The sequence below is a fragment of the Vespa velutina genome, chromosome 18 (genome assembly GCF_912470025.1).
Source record: "Vespa velutina chromosome 18, iVesVel2.1, whole genome shotgun sequence".
NCBI lineage: Eukaryota > Metazoa > Arthropoda > Insecta > Hymenoptera > Vespidae > Vespa > Vespa velutina.
Window position 1 is genome coordinate 1,134,610 of NC_062205.1, and position 27,500 is coordinate 1,162,109.

General features: G+C 26.0%; 1 protein-coding gene across 7 annotated transcripts in view; it reads right to left on the reverse strand.

Annotated features, from left to right (window-relative positions):
- Positions 1–27,500, reverse strand: part of LOC124955512 (zwei Ig domain protein zig-8-like) — a 198,940-nt gene that overhangs the window by 168,390 nt on the left and 3,050 nt on the right. For 5 of the 7 annotated variants that reach the window (XM_047510068.1, XM_047510067.1, XM_047510066.1 and 2 more), the window contains exon 1: positions 26,025–27,500. This exon is cut by the window's right edge. In XM_047510068.1, coding sequence (XP_047366024.1) covers positions 26,025–26,148 — 124 coding nt within the window. In that variant the 5' untranslated portion in view covers positions 26,149–27,500. The remainder of the gene's footprint in view (positions 1–26,024) is intronic. The other 2 variants (XM_047510064.1, XM_047510065.1) reach the window with 1 other exon arrangement.

Sequence of the window (27,500 nt, forward strand, 5' to 3'; positions counted from 1 at the left end):
AAGTATGCTTTGCGTGACCTGACGAAAATATTCAAACTTGCCTGAAAATCAACGTGTTTGACAGCCATTCGAATTCGATCATACAGTCGAATTTAATATATTACGTTGTTTTATCTCTGATTATTTTAATTTTGTTTTTCTTTTTTTTTTTTCTCTCAAAATACGCACTATTTCGCACATTTGATAATTTTTTAAATTAATAAAATAAATTGCATGTGAAAGAAAAAAGAAGATTATAAAAAAAAAATTTTTTTTTCGTTTCGTCTAAATACACATAAATCTTTTAATTAAGTAATGATTTCTTTTAAATCGTATAATATGTAAATATACGAGTGTGAAAATAATCGTAAAGAATAATCGCAAAAAATAAATCACGAAGATGTGAAAATAGTCATAAAAAAATAATCGTAAAAAATAAATCACAAAGATGTGAAAATGGTCATAAAAAAAAAAAAAAAAAAAAAAAAAACAGATCATAATTTTTCTTAATCATTCGTTGAATCTATCCGGTGATTTAAATGGATACAAAAAAAAAAAAAAATGATTTAAAAAGATAAAAAAAATAAAGAAAAAGAAAAAGAAAATAAAATAAAAGGATATTACGTGCACTTCATTGTACGTTAGCATTAGTATCGTTAATTGAACCATAATGAATGAAACTTTTAATTATTTGACGTTATAATTATGACGAAAAAAAAAAAAAAAAGAGAAAAAAGAAAAAAATTCCCTTTATTATGTTTCCTAACATAACTTCTTTTTTTTTCTCTCTTCTTTTTTCTTTCTGTCTTTCTTTTTTTTTCTTTCATCCAACTCGTCCAAGTAAGTCGCGCCTGGCTCCATATTCAATCTAAAGTTTTCAGAAAAAATTAACCTCTTTCTCACTTTGTCTGCTTTTTCATTCTTTCCTTTCCTGAAACTTATTCAATTTTGCTGTATTACAGGTTAATGCCGGCGAAGGAAACGTCGAAGATTTGTTTCGAGAGGGAAAGAACGTATTTTACTATTTAATTATATAAGAATTTTCTTTTCGAACGAAAATGAAAACGTTTAAGACGAGTTGAATTATATATATATATATATATATATATATATATATATATATATATATATATATATATATATATATATATATATATATCTTTATTGTCGAATTTATTTATTTTCACAAGTACGAGCTTGTTTAATCGATAATCAAGAGTAATTAATTCATCTAGTAACAACAACAACTACAACAACAACAATAAACAACAAACAATAAAACAACGCTTTAGAAACTTCGAGTTTCTCGATGTTTCAAAATTCAAAACATATTACATTCACGATTCCAGTATCACTTTTCGAAATATGTGTATCTTTGTTCGAGAAGTTTTCAATTCCTTCCAACTCGATGGGAGGAATGAGAAAGCATTTTATTAATCGTAACTTTATTCGTTGTTCGTCGCATTTAAATTTATAAGAATGATTTATATAAATTTTGTTCTTCGTCATCTTCGAGCAAACAAGCCAATATTACAAATGACTTTTCAATACACGTCGTGTATTGTTTCGTTCACGTTTATTAATATTACAAATAATATTACGTTTATTAATATTACAATTAATATTACAAATAATTATGTATAATAATTAGCAACACACACACGCGCGCGGGCGCGCGCGTACAATTATTCTCTTGTCTTTCTAATCGTTTCTCCAAAATTAGCTAATCAACATTTGAAATTCTCTATTTTCTCATTTGATCAAGTTAGATATAGCATAAAGGTTAATTATAAACTAATTAATTAATTGTTATAAACAATAGAAAAATTCTTTTGACATATATATATATATATAAAAAAAAATGTCACGATTTCATATGTCTAATATTTTAAGGGTAAAATAAAATGTTCGATTATTTCGATCAATTCATAAATTCAATGATTTCTATGTTTTTCTTATGGAACACCATATGAAATTAACTAAGTTAGTATTATTATCCTTGCTTTGTTATTATTATTATTATTAATAATAACAAAATAATTTAATTATAAGTTTTTTTTTCCTTTTCAATTATTAACAGCCTTAACAAGATAGTAATCGAATTTATTGTAAGATTGTTATTTATATTAATCATTTTTTTTATTGTCTCTTAGAATTGTTGTATATATGAAAGTACGTACTATTGTTCATACAAATATACATGTTAATATTTGAACACATGAAATCATGAAATATTTTTTAATATTATATATTTTCTTTCTTTCTTTCATATATGTATATATATATATATATTTTAATCGATTATCTTTTAAAAACGTATTAAACGATCATAAATTTGGTGATTTAAAATTTTTCTTAATGGAACACCCTGTTTCTTTTGTTCTTTTTTTTTTCTTTTGTTCTTTTCATTAATTAAATACTTTTAAAAATTAAAAAAATAAGAAAAAAATAATAAATTAACAAATTAAGAAATTAATAAAGTATTAATTAATTGTAATTAATTATAAAAAAATCAATTAACTAAAAAAAGGAAAAAGAAAAAAGAAAGAAAGAAAGAAAAGAAAAAATACAAAAAAGAGTAATCCATGAAAAGAAGAAGAAGAAAAAAAAAAAAAAGAAAAAGAAAAGAAATTTAACTACTCATTGATCTTCAGATATAACCATAAATTAATATTCAAATCTTAAAAATATATTCGGTAAGATAAATCATGAAATTATTCTTAATATATTTTCGTTCTTATTTCTCCTAATAAACGAGATATTCTTCAACTGGTCCTTAATTTATAATCTCCTCCTCAACCTCTACATACATACATACGTATCTATATATACATACTTAGGTATATTTCTATATAAGAGGAACAACAGAAACGGCACGATAAACTTTCTCCTTTATGTTTTTCGATATATATATATATATATACATACATACATATGTGCATAGATACATACATACATATATACGTCTGCTACGAATATCTCTTTCTCTCACTCTCCCTTTAGTTAGTGTTTCGAAAAGTTTTCTATCGTTGAATTTCGCGCGTTAGAGTTATGCGCGCGGGAAAGCTGAATATCGTACAGCCGTTGCTACTGAGTGTAAATCTACTTGGCCGCTTGGGTATTATAAAAGGGCTTTCGACGGCATGGAACTCCGCTCAAAAAGTACGTGTATACGGCACTTTGCTTTGGCTCATGTCCAACGGGGTCGGTGTTACGTTTCTCGATTCGAATTTAACCGACTCGGTCTCTTTCTCTCTTTCCATCCTTCCATCCCCATCCACCATCCCCCATCCCCCATCCCCCATTCACCCATCCTCCATCCCCATCCACCATCCTCCATTCCTCATCCCCATCCTCATCACCATCCTCATCCCTACTCTTATCCTATCATACCCAACTCTAGTATCTTTTCATCCCTCTATATCCAATCCCTTTTTCTGTGTTGTTACCGATACATCTCTGAAAATACTGTATTCGCTTAACGATCATTTCCAATCGTGCAGTCGGCGCAACTTTCGACCAAAAAGAAAAAAAAGAAAAAAAAAAAAAGGAAAAGAGATAAAAAAAAAAAAAAGCGGGGAAAAAAAAATCCCTACGATAAGTCAGGACTTTCGTCGCTTTAAAAGCGAAACACTGTTGAAATCGTTTGCCAATTTGTAATGTTTGAATAGCAGCATTATGTACGATGTTATTTTATCTCTTTTTTCTACCTTGTATCCGTGTATCATCACGATCGATCCGTACGATTATTACGATCGATAATACCATTCCGAATGAATATATTTGTTGTTGTTTTTTTTTTTTTTTTTTTTTTTTTTTTATTTCCAATAAAAATATTACTTCATTCGTCGAAGTAATATAATTTGATTTTCTGATAAACATAATGATGAAGATTATGATGATTGATTTATATGCATATGTATGTAATATAGACGTGTAAGTACAATATTGTATGTGACATTTTCGTCATATGTATAGATAATTTTTAATTAGATAATTTTTAATATATATATATATTTAATTTAACACATTGAAACTACGATAAATCTGAATATAGAATTTGTTTTCTAAAATTTTAAATCTGTAAAAATGTATGTCCGCAATATTATTGCTTGTTACGTTACACTTCATTATCTCACATTATTATCTATTATCTATTATTATTATTATTATTATTATTATTATTATTATTATTATTATTATTATTATTATATATTATTATTTGTTTTTATTTTTATTATAATAATTATATTACTGTAATTACATTATTGTTATTATTATCATATCATTACTATTATTTTTATTATTAGTATATCATCATTGTTATTATTATTTTTGTTATTATTGTATTATTCTTGTTATTATTATTATCATCATCATTATCAAACTATCATCGTCTTCATTATGATTATAACTATCTTAAATATTATTATTATTATTATTATTATTATTATTATTATTATTATTATTATTATTATTATTATTATTATTATTATTATTATTATTATTATCATTATCAATGTTCTATTTCAGTTTGTTCATAATCCTATCCTAACTTTACGACAACCACTTCCTTCCCCTTTCCCTTTCCCTTTCCCTTTTCTTTTCCCTTTTAAGATTTATCTAAACCATTAAAATTTCGACATACTAATTCTTGATTATTATTCATTGTATTCGAATACAAATGTAAATCATATTGCGTCCTGGTTAATTTTGTCAGAAATTGAAAGCTATTTGACGTCTATTAAATTCTATATTATATTAATCATACGTACTACTTATCAAACGTAATAATCTAAAATAATCTAACGAGTTAGATTACCTTTTCAAATTGTTTGACAATTTTCGACGGAGAAAATTACACGGAGAAATACGAAACAACAAGTAAAGTTTGCGTGCTATCAGAGATTTATGAAATTTACATACATACGTACGTACGTATATACACATGATACTTCGGAGTATGATTTTAGCAAAGTTGCATAATATTAACGACGATATTAACTCCGAGTTTATGGCTATGCTAAATATTTGATCTTATCTTTGTTATTATTATTACTATTATTATTATTATTATTATTATTATTATTATTATTATTATAATTATTATTATTATGATTTTTATTAGTACTATTATAATACGAGAAAAACGTTGATACTATTATTAATTTTTAACTCTACGCATTATCGTGCTCGACTAAATCAATAGAATCGAAAATCGTATTAACTTTTGATAAAGATTAGCAACGCGTAACATATCATAGAACGAATTAATTCATAGGTGATAACGTTTTTCGATTAATATGTGCCATCAAAGAAAAAGGTAAATACGAGATACAAAGTTAAATCGAGTATATCTGTGAATCAATTAAATTGAAAATTTGACAGAAATTAATGTGAAAAAAAAAAAGAAACTTTACATCGAAACTCCTGGCATTTAAGATTTATGTAAGTTTAGAAAGTTCGAAAAAGAAAAAATAAATTGACCTTTAACCCTTTGCGCTCGAAGTACCTGCTTCACAGTCCCTACCAAAGTTTGACGTTGTACTCTCAAAGTATGCCTCTCAGGCATACCAATAATATGCAGGAACTGAAGATCAAACTGTTGTAATTAGCGGGTTATATGTGATTTCATATGTCATTAATTTCAGTATTTAGTCGTTTATTGGATCAATAAAAAAAAAAAAAAATGAAAAAGAACTATTTATCATGGCGAAAAATATGATAGAAAAAGTATTGTCTCAAGATACCAAGTGATGTTGAATTTATTAAGGACAGGTATGAAAGTGATTTTTTTGATACGATCAAATTATGATTCTGATGATAGATGACATTATTTCACGAATGAAAAAAAGAAAAAGAATAATCAAAAATATTGCAATACACTCTGCCTTGTCTGTTCAATCAAAAAGGCTAAATGACAAATCGTTTATTTTTGTAAAAGTTGTCATCCTCAACCAAATCTACATCCAGCTAATTGCTTTAAACGGTACCATACGCTTAAAAATAACAAATAATTTATAACAGAAATTTTCATTTACGAAATGTTCACATTATGATAATAATAAAATAACGTAAAAATATTTTGCCTTTTAAATTTTATGTACAAATTTTTTATTCTAATAAATCACATATAAAGCCGGATAAAACAGAAAAAAAAGGCTAAGCTGCTGAAAGCTTTAGCTGAGAAAAAGTTCGAGCGCATAGGGTTATAAATATTTTTCTTTCTTCTATTCAATAACATTATTATTGTGAAGAATAATTATTCGAAAATTTAATCGAAAAATTCCAAAAATTTAACGGTCTTACAAACGTTACGTTAAGTCGTATCTATTTTGAAATTCAAATCGTATTTTCGCAAAATTATATTTATCAAATCGATGCCAATGATTAAATAATTTTCAATATTATTAAAACGATTTGAATGAGATTTCATACGATTATTATGTTTTGTATCATTTTTTTAGTTCTAATACAAATACATTTTTTCATATTTTTTCATAAAGTTATTCATATTATCTTTTTTTCCATCAGAAATCGCATGAATATTTTTTATCAGAAATTGCATGATAAATTCAATAGCTTATATTTTTTTTATATAATGAAAGTATAATCAAATTGACTTTGTAAAGGACTTTGATCTTTTTACTTTTTTTTTATAATATATTTTAAGTCTTTTCAACCTGTTTTTTTTTCTCTTTTTTTTTTTCATTTTTTCAATATCTCGAGGAGATATTATCGGTACCGCAAATATCATGCAAAACGATGTTGTTTTAATTCGATAACTTCGAAGAAAAATAATAAATTGTTTTAATTGTTTTGTTGAAAAAAATTTCTCAAAATATACACTATCACATATATTTAATTAATATATTTACATATATAATTATTATAGATTTAATTCACATATTAACACATATATAATTAATAGTAATTTAATAAAACGAATTATTTACAAGAGCAAAATCATAAAAACTTGACTTATGTTGAACCGTCTTAGTATATCTAATCTATTAACCTAAAGCTATAACTATTTCTAATTAATAAATAAATAATTTTTAGTATAAAGCTATAACTATTATTAATATCGTTATTATTATATCATTCTAGTTACTGATATTATTATTGTTACTATTATTATTATTATCAGACTATCATAGTTATGATTAATATCATCTTAATTATTATTACTATTACTATTATTATCATCATCCTTATCATTCTCATATGATTATATTTTAAATATTTCCAAAATCCTATTCTGACTTTTTCACAGCCATTTCCTTTCCCTTTCCCTTTTCCAATCCATTCTTTTTATCACAAACATTTCCTATATAGATTTTCCTAAACTCACGAATGACACATATCGACCTTCGATCTAAATTAAACATTCTATATATTAATCATTAATCTTCAAAAATCTTCTTTTCGATTCAACATATTTATATATATATAAACCAATAACATAGACATTATGTTATTGTTTATTTATTATTTTTAATAAATAAACAATATGTACTAATTGCCAATTTAATTAATTATATTCAAATATGAACTTATATTGTGTCCTGTTTATTCCTGATAATGAAATAAAAATCAAAAAAAAAAAAAAAAAAAAAAAAAAAAAGAATCAAAAATAAAAAAAAAAAAAAAAGAACACAGAAAAGAAATGGAATAAATTCCAATATGAATATCACATTATAGATATAAAATCTAGGATAGTATGCTGTGAGCGTCTCTCTTGGCAAGGAAAAACGCGCAAAATGGCGTACTCGGTGTTACCACGCACGATTCTCATCGCATTATTCGACTTCCCAAAGGAAGATGCACGTCCATGAAGAGTTTTGCAAGAGAAAGAGAGAGCGAGAGAAAGAGAGAGAGAGAGAAAGAGAGACGAACGCTACTACCATGAACCATGACCAAACCATTTCCTACGAGGTACGAGCGGAATTGTAACGAAAGGGAATAAAGAAAAGAAAACTTGTGTTGGTTTCACGTTCAACATATCGTGTGCCAAAAGAAACGTAATAGAAACAAGGAATATGGGACAAGAAATTGTACCACTGTACTACAGTATAGGAATGACTTTTTTCATCAAAGAAAGAAAGGAAGGAAAAAAAAAAAGAGAGAAAAGAAAAGAGAAAAAAAGATCAATTCAGAAAAATCATTCGATGAGGGAGGGAAAAAGAAAAGGTAAACAAAATTGAAAAAAAAAAAAAACAAAAAAGAAAAAAAGAAAATTAATTCGCCATTATCGGAAAACGAGATTTAACAAGATTAATTTAAAAATAAAATTCATTCGTACGAATTATACAATCGATTTCGATTTTATGAAAAAATCAAACATTTTCGAATTTTACAGTACATTTGTAAGAAAACAAAATTATATGCATACATATATATATATATATATATATATATTTTTTTTTTTCGATATATTTTTTAAACTCATTAATTCGTTGTAAATTGAATGTACCGTTTAAAATTTCGGATCAGGCTTATCTAAAAAATATCACGTTCCAATCGTATGTAATCCAGACTCAAATCGAAACCTAAAAATCACAATTAAATGGTTTGCGGTTTAATTTCAATTAATTTACATTTATTTCAGGTTCTATTTCGATTGATTTCCTTTGGCGACAGTGTTTGCATCGTGATAGCAATTGACTGTGATAATAAACCTTAATTATAAAAATCAAACCAGAGACAATTTTTCAATCAGGACAGGTCAATTTATCATTAAATTTAATTTAATTTTTTCTGTTGTGTTCTTTTTTTTATCTGCCCTATATTTACAAAATGAAACATCATCATATCAAAAATGAAAGCAAATTATTTTACGTAATTGCCATTATTTGTCATTTATATATATATATATATATATATATATATATATATATATATATATATATATATATATATATAACTTTTTTCTCTTTTTTATTAAGAAAAAATTTATTTATACGATTTCAATTATATAGATAGAAACGTTCGAATGTCAATGATATCCAAGAGAAATTGATTTTTTTTTTTAATTTATTAAAATACATTACACGCCTACGCACGCACGCACACACACACACAGATACATACATACATAAAACTAGAAACACAAAAAGACGATGAAAAGTATAACTCGAGAACTTGCTACGTGAATCGTTCGATGTTCGTTACTCGACTGACTGGTTTATTGTTCCTCGTGCGTTTCGTTATCATTATGACAATACGTACGGAAAAAACACGTGGGCCCGTCTTTTTTTACTCGACAAGTGATAAAACATAACAAAGACTGTCGTTCGATTGTTAAACTTAATCCTCATCCGTGAAAAAAAGTTTCATTTTGATCCCAACAGTTATGTTATACATACACGTATAAATAAGAAAATATTGTAAAATGATAGAAATTAGAAATTTAATAATAATTATAATAATAATAATAACAATAGATAGATTTGATTATTAAAATTTTTCTATAAGAACGAACGTTATCATTTATTATATGATATTATTTATTATCTTGAAAAAAAAAATAATAATAATAATAATTATCGAATAACTCGTCGTTGTCTAATAACATGTACATATATACGTACATTTATATACTCTTTTAAAAGGAATTATTGCAAAATGAGAAAAATTAAAAATTTAATAATAATTATTATAATAATAATAATAACTACTGATAGATTTAATTATTAAAATTTTTCTATAAGAACGAATGTTATCATTTATTATATGATATTTTTTATTATCCTGAAAAAAAAAATAATTATCGAATAACTCATTCCTGTCTACCAACACACACACACACATACATATATATAAATATAAATATAAATATATATATATATATATATATATATATACTTCCTTAAAATAGATTATTGTAAAATAATAGAAATTTAATACTAATACTAATAATAATAAAAATAATAATAATAATAATAAAATAATAATAATAACAATTGACAAAATGAATTATCAAGATGAACGTTATCATACGATATTATTTATCATCTATTATTGTCGTTGGCTCTTGTAAATTACAATTAACTATCTATATCTGGATTAAATTATTTAACGAAAAGGAAATTCTTCAATCGTGAAGTTCAGTTCGGAAATGATTTATTTCAGTTTTCGAATTCTGGTCTTGCAAGACGACGTCCGTCCACAATTAGGTCATTCGCGTGTGGCACGTGATAGAACGAAGTTGGTATATTAAATTAACGACCAGCTTCAATTAATTAGCTGACTTAAAGGATAATCCGTCTTCTTGACTCGATAACCAAACGGTAATACCAAAATGAAATTGCCTCAAACGAACATGTTCTTCCCTTATTTCGGACTCATCAAGTAGGTTCGACATTTTCTAAATAATTTCGTTCGTTAATCATGAACAAAGGAGCATGAACATTAAAACAATAAAAAAGAAAACGTAAATAAATTGGAATAAAAAATATCGAATAGAAATTAGATCATTTTTTGCGAGATTTGACATAAGGTATAGAAATATTTTATACAAATTACTATCAATAAAAATCATTATATTATAATAAAATTTTATTTCACGATTTTTCCATTTATCTTTTCACGTGTTCAATCCTTCAATTTAATATCAGTCTTTTTCTTCAATAACTTCAAACCGATATTTTTTTAATATAATTTTGCCAATCATTGTTAACGAAAATCGATATATATATATATATTAATTAAGAAAAAAGATGATAGTAATAATAGTCGAAAATAAATATCGATATTTATGATAGATTAAACTAAGACACGTAATTAAAAAGAATAAAAATTATTTTTACCATTAATTATACTATCAGATATAATCTTACAATTAATAGAGATAACAGATATATATATATATATATATACATATATATATATATATATATATATATATTTTTTTTAAAGATCAAAACAATACTTCGACATTTGTGTTCATAATGATACCGCTGAAGTAATTTTAATTATCGAATATGTACGATTTTGGGCAATGTTTCTTTTTTTGTTCGTCTTTATTCATAACTTCTAAAATATTCATTCTCTTTAAACTGTCCTCGTAGCAGGGGTAAAGGGGTAGGAAAGAACTATCCCTAGTGACGTCAGCAAAGGATGTACTTAATATTTTATAACATGCTAATACGTCATCACGTGGCGAATTAGAAAAAACGCAGAATAATTTTTTTCTTCATAGAATGAGTAATATTTAGCTGAGAGTTCTAAAAAAAGAAGAAAAAAAAGAACAAAAAAAAAAAAAAAGAAAGAACAAAAAATAAAAAGAATAGAATAAAAATTTTACGTTATAATACGATACCAATAATATCATCATAAAGCATTTTGATCCCCTGGTATTATTATTAATCGATCAATTAAGAATATTACTTAATCCCTAAGAAATAATATAAATATTAAATAATGCCCATACAGATAGAATTATAACATTCTGACCATTGTAATATCGTATACTTTTTCATTCGCGATTATATTGATATTATTGGTATTAAAGACAATTTCGATATAATTTTGTCAACATAATAATGATAACGAATTAATAAAGATTTTTAATTCTTGTCTGAAAAGATCCTAAAAGTGATAAAGTGATAATGAAATAAGAAAAATCGTGATTCAATTTATAGTAAAAATATATCAATAAAAATATCGATATTTTTCAATTTCAATTTTATTTTATATAAAGGAAAAATACTACGATGAAAAAGTATTGATATAATGAATACTGATATTACAAAGATTTCGATAGAACTTTTCTAATTTAAAATATATAATAAAAGAAAAAAAATAATAATAATGATTTTAAATGGCTTCATTACAAAAATATCTAATAAAAAAAAAAAAGAAGACAAAATAAAGGAAAAAAAAAAGAAACATTAAAACAACAAAATAAGAAAAATCGAAAAAATATTATCTGCAAATATCGATAAAGGTATCGATATTTTATGATACAACGTATTCTGGCGTTTTCGACTTATGAATATAACGAAACGAGAGTACAACCAAAAAATACAGATATGATGCTCTCTCTCTCTCTCTCTCTCTCTCTCTCTTTCTCTTTTCGTTTTCCTTTTTTTTTTTTTATTCCTTCGATAAAACTCCCTGGACTTTTAAAGTCATGAACTTTACGATTGCGCCAACAGTTACAAAAAACACACCTTGTATATGTATAACACGCGCTAACCTCGCTCGAAGTTGTCAGAATACATATCAGATTCTCCGGAGAATAAGGATGGAATAAAAGTTTGCATTTCTTTTTTTCTTTTTTCTTTTTTTTGTTCTACTCCTTTTACTATTTCTTTTTTCTTTTATTTTCTTTTTTTTTTTCTTTTTCTTTTCATTTTTTTTCTTCTTCCTTTTTTTTTTTTTTTTGAACAGCAATAGTCGAGTTGAAAGCTAAAAGTTTTCTCTCCGACGTCTCTAAAAGTCTCGACGCTATTCTTTTCGCTCCTCATCTCTTCTCTCTTTTCTCTCTCTCTCTCTCTCTCTCTCTCTTTTTTTTCTTTTTTTTTCACCTACCCTCTATCTATCTCTTTTTTTCATAAGAGAACTACATTCAAAGTGTATATCTTATCGCAGAGGCGTTATTTCGAAATAATCTCTCTTTTCGATCCGATCAAAAAAAGTTTAACAATGAAGGAACAAAAGAAAATTTTATAACAACAGATCTATCTCAGAGAGAGAGAGAGAGAGAGAGAGAGAGAGAGAGAGAGAGAGAGAAATAATGAAAGAGAGAGAAAATTATAACAAGGATTCTCTTTGGAATTTTTCAAGATTTTTAAAGATCGTTAACGATTCTCAACTTCTTAGAAATTTGTACGAAACAAATTCGGCTTATAACGAAGTCGAAAAGTTTATACGGCAAACTAAAAACTCAGATTAACGTACTCTTCTCAGATTCATGATCAGTAGTATTATTAATTAGATTGTGGAACATTTTATATTTTCCTTTTTTCTTCTTCTTTTTTTCTTTCTTTTTTTTTTTGTGTGTAAAATAAACAATCTAAACATATGAATACTTCGCACGGTATAAATAATTAAACATCAGATTTACGTTATTTCGTATTACATATATACTTAGTGATATTTCATTATAAATATATTGATCAGATTTATTTTAAATACTCGTCAAAGTATTTTAAAATTATTACAATAGTCGAATAAATAAATCAAATAAGTTGAATTTTATCATTGAAATTATTAAACTATTTCAAATTCTTTCAATACTATGTATTTTCAAGTATATATATATATATATATTTTCGTACGATCGTTATCATAAATATATAATGTCAATAAAAAAAATTAATGAGCTTTTATGTGAGAAACAAAACGATAAAAAAAAAAAAAGGGAGACATAAAAGAGTAAAAAATTCAATATCAGTATCTGATTTGTTTTTATATCGTACCAATATCCTAGACACTGTAAAAGAATTAATTTACACATACTTATATACGCATGTTTTTATATATATGCGTGTATGTACATTATATATATGTATATATATATATATATCACTTCTCATAAATAATAATTCCGAATTAATTATTTCATTTTCGATATTGACGTCAAAATGAATAATCCTCTAAATATCTTAATCATAAACGTTTTATCATTGAAATTAATAAACAACTAAACAAATCCTTTCAATACTATGTACTTTCATAATATTTATAAATATTCGAAGTGTCGTATCATAAATATATAATGTCAATGAAAAATCATTGAACTTCTGTGTGAGAGATAAAACGATAAAGAAAAAAAAAAAAAAAAAAAAGAAAAAAAAAGAAAGACAAAAAGAAAGAAAAAATTCGATATCAGTGTCTGATTTGTTTTTTTTTTTCTTTTTTTTTTTTTATTTTATCGATATCATTGGCACCGTAAAAGGACTATTTTACACGTACTTATGTACGTCTATGTATATACGTATATGTATTTACACACTAACGCATACACACATACACACATATGTATGTACATTGTATATCATTCCTCGTACGTGCTATTTGCGGTATCGGCATAAAACATCAAAGGGAAACCTTAACGCCGACGCGTAAACTGCACTCTTCCTCCTCCTCATCCTCCTTCAATTTCTCCTCCACCTTCTCCTCTTCTTTCTCCTTCTCCTACTTCCCTCACATGGTTTAAGAGGAGAAACCTGGCTATACTAGACGATTTTACGCTCTTAAACAAATCTAATTTTGAGCGACAAATATTGAAGCTGTTATACGAAGTCGCACGAGCACGTAGGGTTGAAATGGTTCCAGAATGTAGAATAAACAAACGTGATATACGTATAGACATATAGGTATGTATACATACATACCGTATATAGATATGTATGTATGAATACAAATGTTTATACACGCGTACGGACATATACACATGTATACCATTTTAAATTATTTGACTTTGTTGGTCTCTTGATCGCGTTTAACTCGAAGATTCATATTTTTATAGGTGGAAAGAGAGGTTGGAAAAAGGATGAGAAGGTATAAGAAGGTGGGGAGGAGGGGTGAAAACCTTATTCCAAAAAAAGTCGTTTCCTTTCAAATTTACAATTCCTCAAACATTACGAATGTTTCTTTTTTCTTTCCATTTCGTTTTTTCTTTTCCTTTTCTTCGTTTTTTTTCTTTTTTTTTTTTTTTCATCTTCACGACGACTTCACGATCGATCGAGAAGATTTCCTTTTTTTTTTCTTTTTTCTTTTCTATTTTTTTCTTTTGAAAATACAAAAAATATTTTTCCAATCGATTCGTGTTCTTCTAACGATCGATACGATTATATCCTAACAATAAATACGATTATATCTTGGCAATGATATAATGATAATATAAGTTTTATTTGTCTTTTTTTGTTTTTTTTTTGTTTTTTTTTTAAACGACTTTACTATCGGTCGATTCCTATATTTTTCTTTTTTTATTTTTTTTCTCACAAATCCTAATGTTACTCGAATCGATTTGTTCTCCCAACGATCAACACGATTATATCTCAATAATAATATAATGATCATATGTTTCTTTTAATTTTTTTATTTTTTTTATTTTTTTTTTTTTTTTTTTAACAACTTTACTATCGGTCAATTCCTATATTATTTTTTTACTTTTTTTTCACAAATCCTGATGTTAGTCGAATCGATTTGTTCTCCCAACGATCAACACGATTATACCTCAATAATAATATAATGATAATATGTTTCATTTATCTTTTTTATTTTTTTTTTTTTTTTTTTGTTACGACTTTACTATCAGTCAATTTCTATATTTTTCTTTTTTTTAGTTTTCTTTTTTCACAAATCCTAATGTTACTCGAATCGATTTGTTCTCCCAACGATCAACACGATTATATCTCAATAATAATATAATGATCATATGTTTCTTTTAATTTTTTTATTTTTTTTATTTTTTTTTTTTTTTTTAAACAACTTTACTATCGGTCAATTCCTATATTATTTTTTTACTTTTTTTTCACAAATCCTGATGTTAGTCGAATCGATTTGTTCTCCCAACGATCAACACGATTATACCTCAATAATAATATAATGATAATATGTTTCATTTATCTTTTTTATTTTTTTTTTTTTTTTTGTTACGACTTTACTATCAGTCAATTTCTATATTTTTCTTTTTTTTAGTTTTCTTTTTTCACAAATCCTAATGTTACTCGAATCGATTTGTTCTCCCAACGATCAACACGATTATATCTTGATAATGATATAATGATATAATAAAAATAACAATAATAATAATAATAATAATGGATAGATAGAGAGATAGATGGATAACGGAAGGATGGAATTTGAGGAAGAATTTTATCTTAAGCAAAATAAAGCAGATAGATACCGATCGAAAATATCGTTAAAGTTAAAATTACCTGACATATAATGGGACGATAAACAGTGAAAGAGAGAGAGAGAGAGAGAGAGAGAGAGAGAGAGAGAGAAGAGATAAAGGAAGAGAGAATACTTGTTCCATGTCTCTTGGTAAAACGATCTCTCAGAAAGGGTTATTGTATTTTCAAGGAGATTTCCTTGAAAGTACGAGAAGCTCGCATCCGGCCTGGGAAAGCGTTCAGCCGGAAGTCAGATAGTGCGAATCGATGTAAAGTATTCTTGAATTTCTTTGTTACTTTAAAGGGATGAAAAAGGAAAGGAAGAAGAATAAGAAGAAGAAGAGGAAGAAGAAGGGTGCACGCGTAACAACCCTTCCATCCTTGCTTCGTTTTTTAATGTTCATAAAAATAGAAAAATAACTTACCCTTTTCAACATTTCCCTAGCTCGCGATATTAAATGAGCGTATAAAAGAAAAGAGAGAAAGAGAGAGAAAGAGAAAGAGAGAGGAAAAGAGAAAGAGAGAGAAAGATAGTTCGGACAATGGAAACAAATTAGGTCGGAGTATAATAAAATTTTTAAAAAGGTACGTTACGTTACGCGTTCGCCATTAGACGTGAGCTCGTCCGCTTGCTAACCGCGAAATCGATATTTAAATTCATTCCATTAATGGATGTCCAATCGTTGAGTAATCTTGTAAACCGAACAATCGGCCGATCTCGTAAATTCGACGAAAATTTGAATACAGAGCTTCGGGAAATAACGGAAACGCACGATTAAACGTCGATTATGTACATAGATATATGTATATATATATATGAATATGTATATATATGTATATATATATGTCCAATGTAAATATTGATCTTGACGAATTTATGAACTCTTATGTACCTAAATGTAAGTATATAATCATATAATAATATAATATAAAAGAAAAAAAAAAATATATATATATATATATCTACATATATGTATTTAATATAATAAAAATTTTATAAAATTTTATATCTTAATATAACTAGATATTAAAAAAAAATCCTGATACATACGTTAATTGTATAATTAAAAAAAAAAATTACTTAATACGTAAAAAGAAAAAAAAAAAAGAAAAAAAAATTTCTTTTCGACATAGAAACGTTTTAACAGAAGAATTTTTTCATTTCTACTTCGCCAATTTTTCTACTTGTTATCTTTTTTTTTTCATCCTCACGATGATAATTTCTAAATATGTATGGATATTATATATGTATATATCATGAATATGTATATACCAATTACATGAAGTACATGAAGTATATAAACATAAAATATAATATTGTAGCATTGTAAAAATTATACATATATACATACATATATATTAGGTTGAAAACTATGAAACGGGCGTTGAATGAAAATAAATAACTAAACAAAAACGCCCGTTTCATAGTTTTCAACATAATACTTATATATTTGATTGGAAACTATGAAACGGGCGTTAAATGACTAAACAAAAACGCCCGTTTCATAGTTTCCAACCTAATACATACAAAATTACGTTATTAATAAATCGATAAAAATTTTTTCTTCGACAATCTCGCTCGTTGAAATGATGACATTTATTTACGTAGATAAATACTAGATAAATACTAGAAATAATTTAAGATGTATATACTGTAACAATTTATTCGAAATGCTTTCTGATAATTTTATAGATCGATCGGATATAATTTTTTTCTAGCGAGATATTATTAATCATTATTATTATATCACAGATATTACATTCTAAATTCGACTATTTACAAATCAAATTCAATCGCTTGCAAAACAAAAGGATTTTTTTTCCTACAAAATTGTTTTCTCATCCTAACGATAATAATAATAAAATTAAGCTTTAATTTGTCGTTAAAAAATTGCAAATTTTGTTTCTATTTGTACATCAGATTGATTAAACTTCGATAATACTTCGTAATCATTATTTTTTTTTTTAATTTGATTTTTATACGTTAAAGTATTCGCAGTAATAGGAAATAAACGATTATAATAAATTATAAATTCAATATTATATATTTATTTCTTCTAATGAAGTAATTCTAATTAAAATCAATGGATTTCTTATTTTTTAATAAACGAGTAATTCCCGGAATTATGTCGGACGTTCAACACACCTAAAATTTTTACAATTCACGGGAATGTGTAATTTATTCTAAACGTTTGATTTCATACGAATGAAATATCAAAATCGTTAAAATTTTTATTTTGATGGATCGTCGATAATCGAACAAAGAATTTCAATAATCGATGATTCGTTAATTTTCATTTCGATAAAGGATTAGAGGTTACCAAAAATCTATAAATAAAATTCCTTAAAGAAAATAATATTCTAATATAAAATAAAATTCTCAAATAAAAGTACTTTACAAATATGCTTTAATTAAATCTTTATTTCGAAAATTGTAGAATGTCGATACGAACGAGGATAAAATTTTTCGTAAAATAACTTTAATATAACGAAACAACGTGCTCTTTTTCTTTTTTCATTTTCAAAGAAGAAAAATTTAAAATTATGACAAATTACAAAATTATCCTTAGAAATTTTATTTTGACGAATTTTTGTGAACGTGATTTTTACAAAAAAAAAGAAAAAAAAAAAGAGAAAAATTAATTTAAAGTACAAAACCTGTACTCCCGTTGTCACTGTATTATTTACGATTATTATTATTATTGTTATTATTATTATTATTATTATTATTATTATCATTATTATTATTATTATTATTATTATTATTATTATTATTATTACTATGATCGTAGGATCGAACTAGGTCGTATTGTGAGATTATGAAAACGAGAATGGTGACAAGAAGATGGTGAAAAAAAAAGTGTGGGAGAAGAATACGAGTAGAAAAGGGAGGAGGAGGAAGAGGAGGAGGAGAAAGAGGAGAAAGAGGAAGAAGAGGAAGAAGAGGAAGAAGAGGAGGAGGAAGAAAGGAGGCAAAGTTATAAAGGACGTTCTTCGAACAGCTTGTCTCGTGGCGGAATATTATGCCAACGGTATGCCACACTATCCAACTGCATTCGCGTTTATAACCCGGAACACTAAATAACACGTAACACCTGTGAGATACCGGAGGCTCTTATGTAGTATACCTCTCTCTCTCTCTCTCTCTCTCTCTCTCTCTCTCTCTCTCTCTCACTCTCTCTCATTTCCTGTCTCTCTCTCTTTTTTCATACTCAACTCCCAGCTAATGCCTTTTCCTTCTTCTTCTTCTTCTTCTTCTTCTTCTTTTTCTTCTTCTTCTTCTTTTTTTTCTCTTTCTTTACACGAAGCGGAACAGTGCGTTTCTATATTACTTGAGAGAGATCATCTAGTCTTTTCTTCCTCCTTCTCTTCTAATATTTTCGCGCCATTTACTTAGACCGAACGGAAAAACGAAAAAAGGAAAAAGTAACGATGAAGGTAAAGTGAATATACCCGAAACCATAAACAAAATACTCTCTCTTTGTCTTTTAAATATGTATCTAACAAAAAAAAGAAAAAAGAAAGATTAAGTAATTCTAATTAAAATCAATGGATTTCTTGTTTTTTAATAAACGAGTAATTCCCGGAATTATGTCGGACGTTCAACGCACCTGAAATTTTTACAATTCACGGGAATGCGTAATTTATTGTAAACGTTTGAAGCTTTTGATCATGTGTGTGTGTGTATGTGTGTGTATGTTTATGGATGGGTATGGAATACAACAATTTTTTTCTGAAAAAATTAAGATCTAATAGAAAGAGAGAGAGAGAGAGAAAGAGAGAGATTAGTTTATTAAAATTCATTTCGTTTTATTTAAATCAGTATTTTAATTAATTAACAATATATAAATATTGATTATTTATTTTAATATTGAAATATTTTGATAAGTATAAACAATCAAATGTCAGTATATCTTTTAAATTACCTACTGATATTTTATTATTTTCATTGTATTTTTATAAATAATCTTTAAAAATTTTATTATAAATATTTTATTATTTTACGATAAATATAACAATAACAATAACAACAACAACAATAATAATAATAATAATAATAATAATAATAATAATAATAATAATAATAATAATAATAATAATAGCAACCAAGAACAACAGTACAGATTTTGCATGCCAAATTCAACTTCTTGCAAAATTCACGTTCGTTAACATTCACCAAATCAAATTAACAATTGTTACTAATTATATTATTATAAATATTTATTTGATACAAAATATTCATGAAATAAATATCAGCTTGATTATTGTCCCCCAATATATCTATATATATATATTTATATATATGTTAATATGAGAAATGACAATTAATAATAAATAATAATAATAATAATAATAATAATAATAATAATAATAATAATAATAATAATAATAATAATAATAATAATAATAATAATAAAATATAATCCAAAAAATATATGGGTTATTAAAATAAAGGATAAACAGAGTGTCGTTAGAAATCGATAGAAGTGAAAAGAGAAAATGAGAGGGGGAAGGAAAAAAAGAAGGTTAGCGAGTGATGAGAGAGAGAGAGAGAGAGAGAGAGAGAGAGAGAGAGAGAGAGAGAAAAGAGGAAATAAACGTTCGCACGTTAAAAATCGAAAAAAAAAAAAAAGAAAATACGTAATAAGTACTTATACGTATGTACGTTGTTTTAAGAGGAAATAAAGACCCGTTTGTCAGATAAAAGAATATGTTGACGATAAAACGAATGTGAATGGAGTAGAAAGAATGGAAAAATCGAACGTTCTACTTTCGCACTTCAATTTTCACGCGCGAGCTTCGATACAGATTTATATGAAAAAATATTTCATGCACTGTAAATGTCTATATATCTATTTATCTGTCTATCTATCTATCTATCTATCTATCTATCTATCTATCAATATATCTATGTATCTATCTATCTATCTATCTATCTATCTATCTATCTATTTATCTATTTATCTGTATGCATACATAGAAAAAGAAACAAAATTACCACATTGTTACGAAACACTTCATATAAATTGTCGATGATCGATTATAATTATTGTTCATGATTAAATATGATTATTATTATTATTATTATTATTATTATTATTATTATTATTATTATTATTATTATTATTATAATTATTATTATTATTATCAAAAAGAAAAATTTTCACAATCAATAATTCAAGTATGAATTGAATTTATGAAGTTTAAAAAATATATAAAAAATTTATTGCTAATAAATTTCTCATTCAATTTATATATATATATATATATATATATATATATATATATATATATTTGTATTCTATTATTATGTATAACCAATTCGAAATTTATATCTTATAATTATAATTTATATTTTATACTAACAATTATAATTGGAATTATTCCCTTAAAAGTGATTTCGATTGAAAAAGAACAATGTATAGATACAAAAGAAATATTTCAATAATATATTTGGATTGTTAAAATGGAAAATTAATAATGATCAAATATTTCATCAGTAATTAAAATTAATATATTATTTGGACGATATTTTTTGAATGAAAGAAGTTTAAATAACTTTATTAACTGAATTTATTATCAAAAAAAAATTTTTTTTTTTTCATAATTAATACTTAACAACTTTTTTTAAAAGTTTACGATTTTAATATAGATATATAAAAATATATAGGTATATTATGTTACGAATATATTTCGTACTAGTTTAATATATTAATTAAACAAATTTTTATAATTATTATTAAGACGATTAATGGTAAATAAAAAATTAAAATAACAACGTGTTTTTAAGTTTATTCGAAAATTTAAAAATTTATTAACATTCACATTTGTGAATAATTTAATACAGTTTTTTTTAGCTGAGGGGAAATAGTTTAGAAAAAAAAAAAAATTAGATATATGGAAAATATTTTTATTTCGTGCATGTATATGTTTATAAAAAAAAAAAAAATATGAATGAATAAAATTAAAATAATCGTATATACCAGTAATAATTTTCATTTCTTTTTTTTTTTCCTTTTGTTTTATTAACATCACTAGATTTATTTATCAGAAAAATTAATATCTTTAAAAATAATATAAATAGAATTATTATAACATAATCATTACTTAACAACTCATAAAAGTAAAAAATTTTAATTAATATATATAATAATTAATTTGGTATATTATCATCCGAATAATTTTCGAAGAGATTATTTAATATTATCAAAACAAATTTTTTTGTAATTGTTATTGATACAATTATTAATAAATAAAAAATTAAAATTATAAATTTTATTTTAAGACAAAGTATAAATTTATTAGATAATACAATAATTTATAAATATTTCATTCGTGAATTTTTGTTAATTCGTGATTATATTATAAAAACAAAAAAAAAAACAAAAAAACAATGTCATATAAAAAATATTTTTATCTCACATCTAAATATGTACATAAAAAGAAAAAGGAAAAATAATAAATTAATACAACGAAATTAATCGTATATAATCGTATATAATAATAATTTTAATCTTTATTTTTTTCAATTAATATTAACATATTTATCTGAAAAGTTTAAAATAATATAAAAACGAAATAATATTAATAGAATTATTATTACTAACACATCTTTCTTTCCCTCTCTCTCTCTCCCTCTCTCCCTCATTGCACTTGTATATATGTATTTGTAAGTGGAAATGAAAATAGAAAACAATGATCCATTGACGTCCAAGCAAAATCAACGAGGAAGTTAAATAATCTTATGTTTATAACGTGTGTACGTTGCATACACACGTAATAGTTTCGATAATACAAATTCAAAATGTCAACAATATTTTGACTGACATTGCCGAAGTATGGACGGTAATAACGAACTCGAAAATACGCAACTCAATATTATCGACATTTATAAACCGAAAATTCCGTCGTTTGGCGAGCAACGGTCAACGTCATACCGAAAACCACATTTTGGTGGGCTAGTCGACGTTAGTTCACCATCGACCATCCAACCAAGCAAATTTATCATTGCATGTGAAACAGGGTCGTATATATATATACTCCTCCTCTTTCTCCTAACTCCTCCTCACCCACCCACCCACCTACCTACCTATCTACACACACACACACACATACGCGCGTGCACGCATGCACGCAAGCACATATACACATAAACACAATGAACAAACAAATACGTTGTAATACAGCTTACGGTTTTAGTCGAGGATAGAAAACTAAAAAAAAAAAAAAAAATAAAAAAAAAAGAAAAAAAAAGAAACAAAATAAAAAAAAAGGAAAAGAGAAAAGAAGATTCGAGAGACTGCTATTTTCTTTTTAATTCTGTTTTTAAAGTAGATTAGAAACAGACGTAGTAGTTATGTACATACGTATATAATGTATGTATTATACTTATGTACATATATGTATGTATCTTATATATACGAACCAACAATAAGTATTTACATCGTACCTACGTATCCAAATGTATTCGTGCGAGAAAGAAATGTTAAAGTTTTTTTCTTTTTCTTTTTCTTTTTCTTTTTCTTTTTCTTTTTCTTTTTCTTTTTTTTTCCTATGTTTATAAAATAGGAAGGAGTATGATATACGAGATCTACCAATTATCGTTTGACCTATTTCTATAGTTCTAGTTCTTCTTTCCTTTTTCCACATTTTATTTTAATCGAAAACAAAAATTAAAGAAAATTGAATTGCGTTAGGCGTTACATGTGATTAAAAAAAAAAAAAAAGAAACGAAAAGAAAAAAAAAACCAAACCAACAAAGAAATGAAAAAGCAATCCGAAGAATAAAATAAATTGTAAGGAATTTATAAAAAAAACTTTTCGAAATAAAATGAAAATCATTATTTGAAGATCAGTGACAAATAGTTTTGTGTTCTTTTCTTTTTTTTAAATGTCAAACGTCTATATTGATAACGTTAACGAATTAAAGTTATCAATCGTCGAAACAAATTGTTCGTTTCTATAATTATATATTAACTTTTTCTAATATTGTTAATTTAATAATGATATTGTTTCTTTTGTACAATTGTTCCTTTATTAAGATTACATTGATATAACAAAAATAATAATAATAATAATAATAATAATAATAATAATAATAATAATAATAATAATAAATAAGATAAAAATAAAATAATAATATAATAATAATACCTAATAATAAAATAAAGACCAAACAGATCGATCTGTGTCTGAATCTGTTAATGATCAAAATTTATTTAATTTTATTTAATTTCCACTTTGATAACAACAGTCCACTTCCCATTGGTGCAATTTTGTGTGTGCTGAATTTGTCCTCGTAAAAAATCTCCTTGGTAACCGAAAAAAACATAAAACAAAAACAAAAAAAAGAACAATATATAATAATAATAATAACGATAAAAAATATATATCTGATTTATATATAACAAGTCTATATACCTATATAAATATTAGAAATTTCAATGAGACATACATATATTTATATATTTATCCTCAGAAATGTATCTTGGTAATCAAAAAAAAAAAAAAAAAAAAAAAAAAAAAAAAAAAAAAAAAAAAAAAAAAAAAAAAAAACCATAAAAAAAGAAAAATACATAATAATAATAATAATAATAATAATAACGATAATAAATATATATCTGATTTATATATAACAAATATATATGTATATATATTTATAAATAATTTATAATATATACATACATATATCATTATTAATAATTTATAATATATATATATATATATATATATATATATATATATATCATCATTATCAAAATACAAAAAAAAAGGGCACTCAAATTAAAGTGAACGAATGAGTGGAGAATGGAAGGATTTCATTGTAATGTAAAATTTTACGGACTGGACGTGAAACTTCCTATCGGATTGGAGTTTAAAAGCCATGTAAGCGCATCGACGATGTTAGTCAACCGCGACAACATTTGTGAATTCGTCGGATCATCGTACTTCTCTTCTATCCCTCTCACCCTCTCTTTCTCTCTCTCTCTCTTTTTTTCTCTCTCTCTCTCTCCCTCCATCTACGCTCGTTTTCCTTTAGCGTATGAACCAGCATATGTATATATATATATATATATATATATATATATATATATATATGTATGTGTATATATGTATATATATCATACATACATACATACATACGTACGTATATATAACCACCCTTTTGTTCTCCAGTTTCACATTTTCTTCCTTCTCTCTCACCCTTCCATTTCTCCCACCCTTTTTCCCTCTACTTCTCTCTCTGTCTCTCTTCCTCCCTCTATCTCTCTCTCTCTCTCGCTCTTTCTCTCTCTCTCTCTCTCTCTCTCTCTCTCTCATCCTGTCTCTGATTTTTTTCCTTCCTTTTCTTATTTTTTTCCTTTTTTTCCCCCTATTGCTGTGTACTAATACGTCACCTGACTGACGGAATTTTTATAGAAATTATACGAGCCATTCGTGACGCACGTAAGCTCCGTTCCCCATTCGTATCACTCTTAACGTTATTTAGATCTTACGGAATAATAACAGCCTAAACATTAGAATAAGAGAGAGAGTGAGAGAGAGAGAGAGAGAATTATGTACATTAATATGTCATCAAATATTAAAAATATTAATAACGTGTTGTATTAAAATTTCTAACGATTAATATTCGTAATTTCTATATACGCTAATCGAGATAGTCATTCCTTTCGATGTATTCCGTCAATATCAAACGTATTTATTTGATTATGATGAAATAAAAATTCTATACACTTTTTTCTTCTTTTTCTATTTAATTATACAAAAATATCCTAGTCATAAATTTATCAACACTTTTATTTTGCCGATCATGTCCATTGACATATTGGCAAAATACATAAACGTACAAACGTATATATAATCGCATAAACGCGTAAACGTATGAACGCATAAAAGCGTTATTAACGTTGAACATCAAATGATTTGATAATAATTGTACGTACATACATATGTACGTCGTCATGATCAGAGATAAAAAGAGAAGGAAAGACAGAAAGATAAAAAAATAAAAATAAAAAAAAATAAAAAAAAATGAAAAAAAATAAAAATCTTTTCCGATCTCGGAAAATGACACATTTTATTTAAACGAAAAACAACAAGAACAGCAAGAAGAAGTAGGAGAAGATGAAAGAAAGAAAGAAAGAAAGAAAAAAAAAAAAATAAAGAAAAAAAATATATATCGAAAGAGCTCACCATAGAGTAGCATCCAAAAGATGAAAACGCAGATCATCCTGAGGGACGCGCTCGTACCATTACCCACGGTGTTATATTGTAAATCCATTCGCAGTGCTTTTACGGTCCATCGTTTCCGGTACATTTCACGATTCCGTTACTCCCGCGTTCGAAGAAAAGAAAAAAAAAAAAAAAAAGGCCCACGCGTGTAGAGGCTCCGTGCGAAAGAATTTCCTTCTATTTTTCTTCTTTCTCCTTTTTTTTTCCTTTTTTCTTTCCCTTTTTCCTACTCTTTCTTTCTTCCCCCACTTTAGACTTAACGTCGATATATCTCTTATCTCTTTACGATAAGGAATTTTGCACACTCGCGAGGACACCTTCCACACCCTTCAAAAAGTTTTTCGTACACTCGTCACCTTCCCTCCGTAACCCCGTCCCTATCATTAGGTCATCCGTCGGCGTCGTTTATCGCACAAAGAAAATACGATTCGTTGTTTCTCTCTCTCTCTCTCTCTCTCTCTCTCTATCTCTTTATCTCTCTTTCTCTCTTACTCTCCCTCTTTTTCTTTCTCTTTCTTTTTATCTCTCTCATACTCACACACTCATTCACTCACTCACTCACTCACTCACTCACTCAAATCGCACACACGCACTCTCTCTCTCTCTCTCTCTCTCTCTCTTTTCTCAATGTAGATAAAAACTATTCTATAAGATAGTATATCTCCTGATCTGACCTCGATATTATTTCCAATTTCTACGAATTCTTCGTTCCAAGGAAGAAAAATAATACGAAAGAAAAACAAGAAATAAAACGAAACGAAACAAAACAGAAAAAAAAAGAAAAAAGAACGTAAATGTAAACGATAAAGGACAAACAAATTCACGAGTTTCTAGCAATTTTCGCTTTCGACCTTTCTCTCTCTCTCTCTTTCTCTCTCTCTTGCATACACTCCAAGCAAGAAGGAGAATGAACGGTGGTATATAAAGTATCTTCGCTGTGGTTTTTCTCGTAGCAATTAAGCGAGGATGTCGAGAAATAGGTTGGACTGAGGCTTATGATTAAGCTTAATGCGTGCGTTGCGTTACGTTGCTCCAAAGAATTTTCCTTTTTTTTTTTTTTCCAACTCTCGGAAATGTTAGCGAAACAAATCTCCTTTTTAGCGTGTGCCACGGCATTGCGAGATAAAAGCTTCGAAACAAAAAAAAAAAAAAAAAAAAGAAAAGAAAAAAGAATAGAGAGATTAAAGTTTTACGAAAGGAGAACAAGGATTTCTTTCGCGAGAATTCCTTTTATCTTCTTTTTTTTTTCTTCCTTTCCTTTTTATTATTCTTTTCTTCTTCCTTCTTCCTTCTTCTTTACGCGACATTCAACGCTTCAATTCCAAACGCGACGCGAGAAGTAGTTAAGTAGAGAAAACAAAAAAGAAACAAAAAAAGGATTAAAAAAAGAAAAAGAAAAAAGAAAAACCCCTCCCCCAGCCCCTTCCCAAAATATAC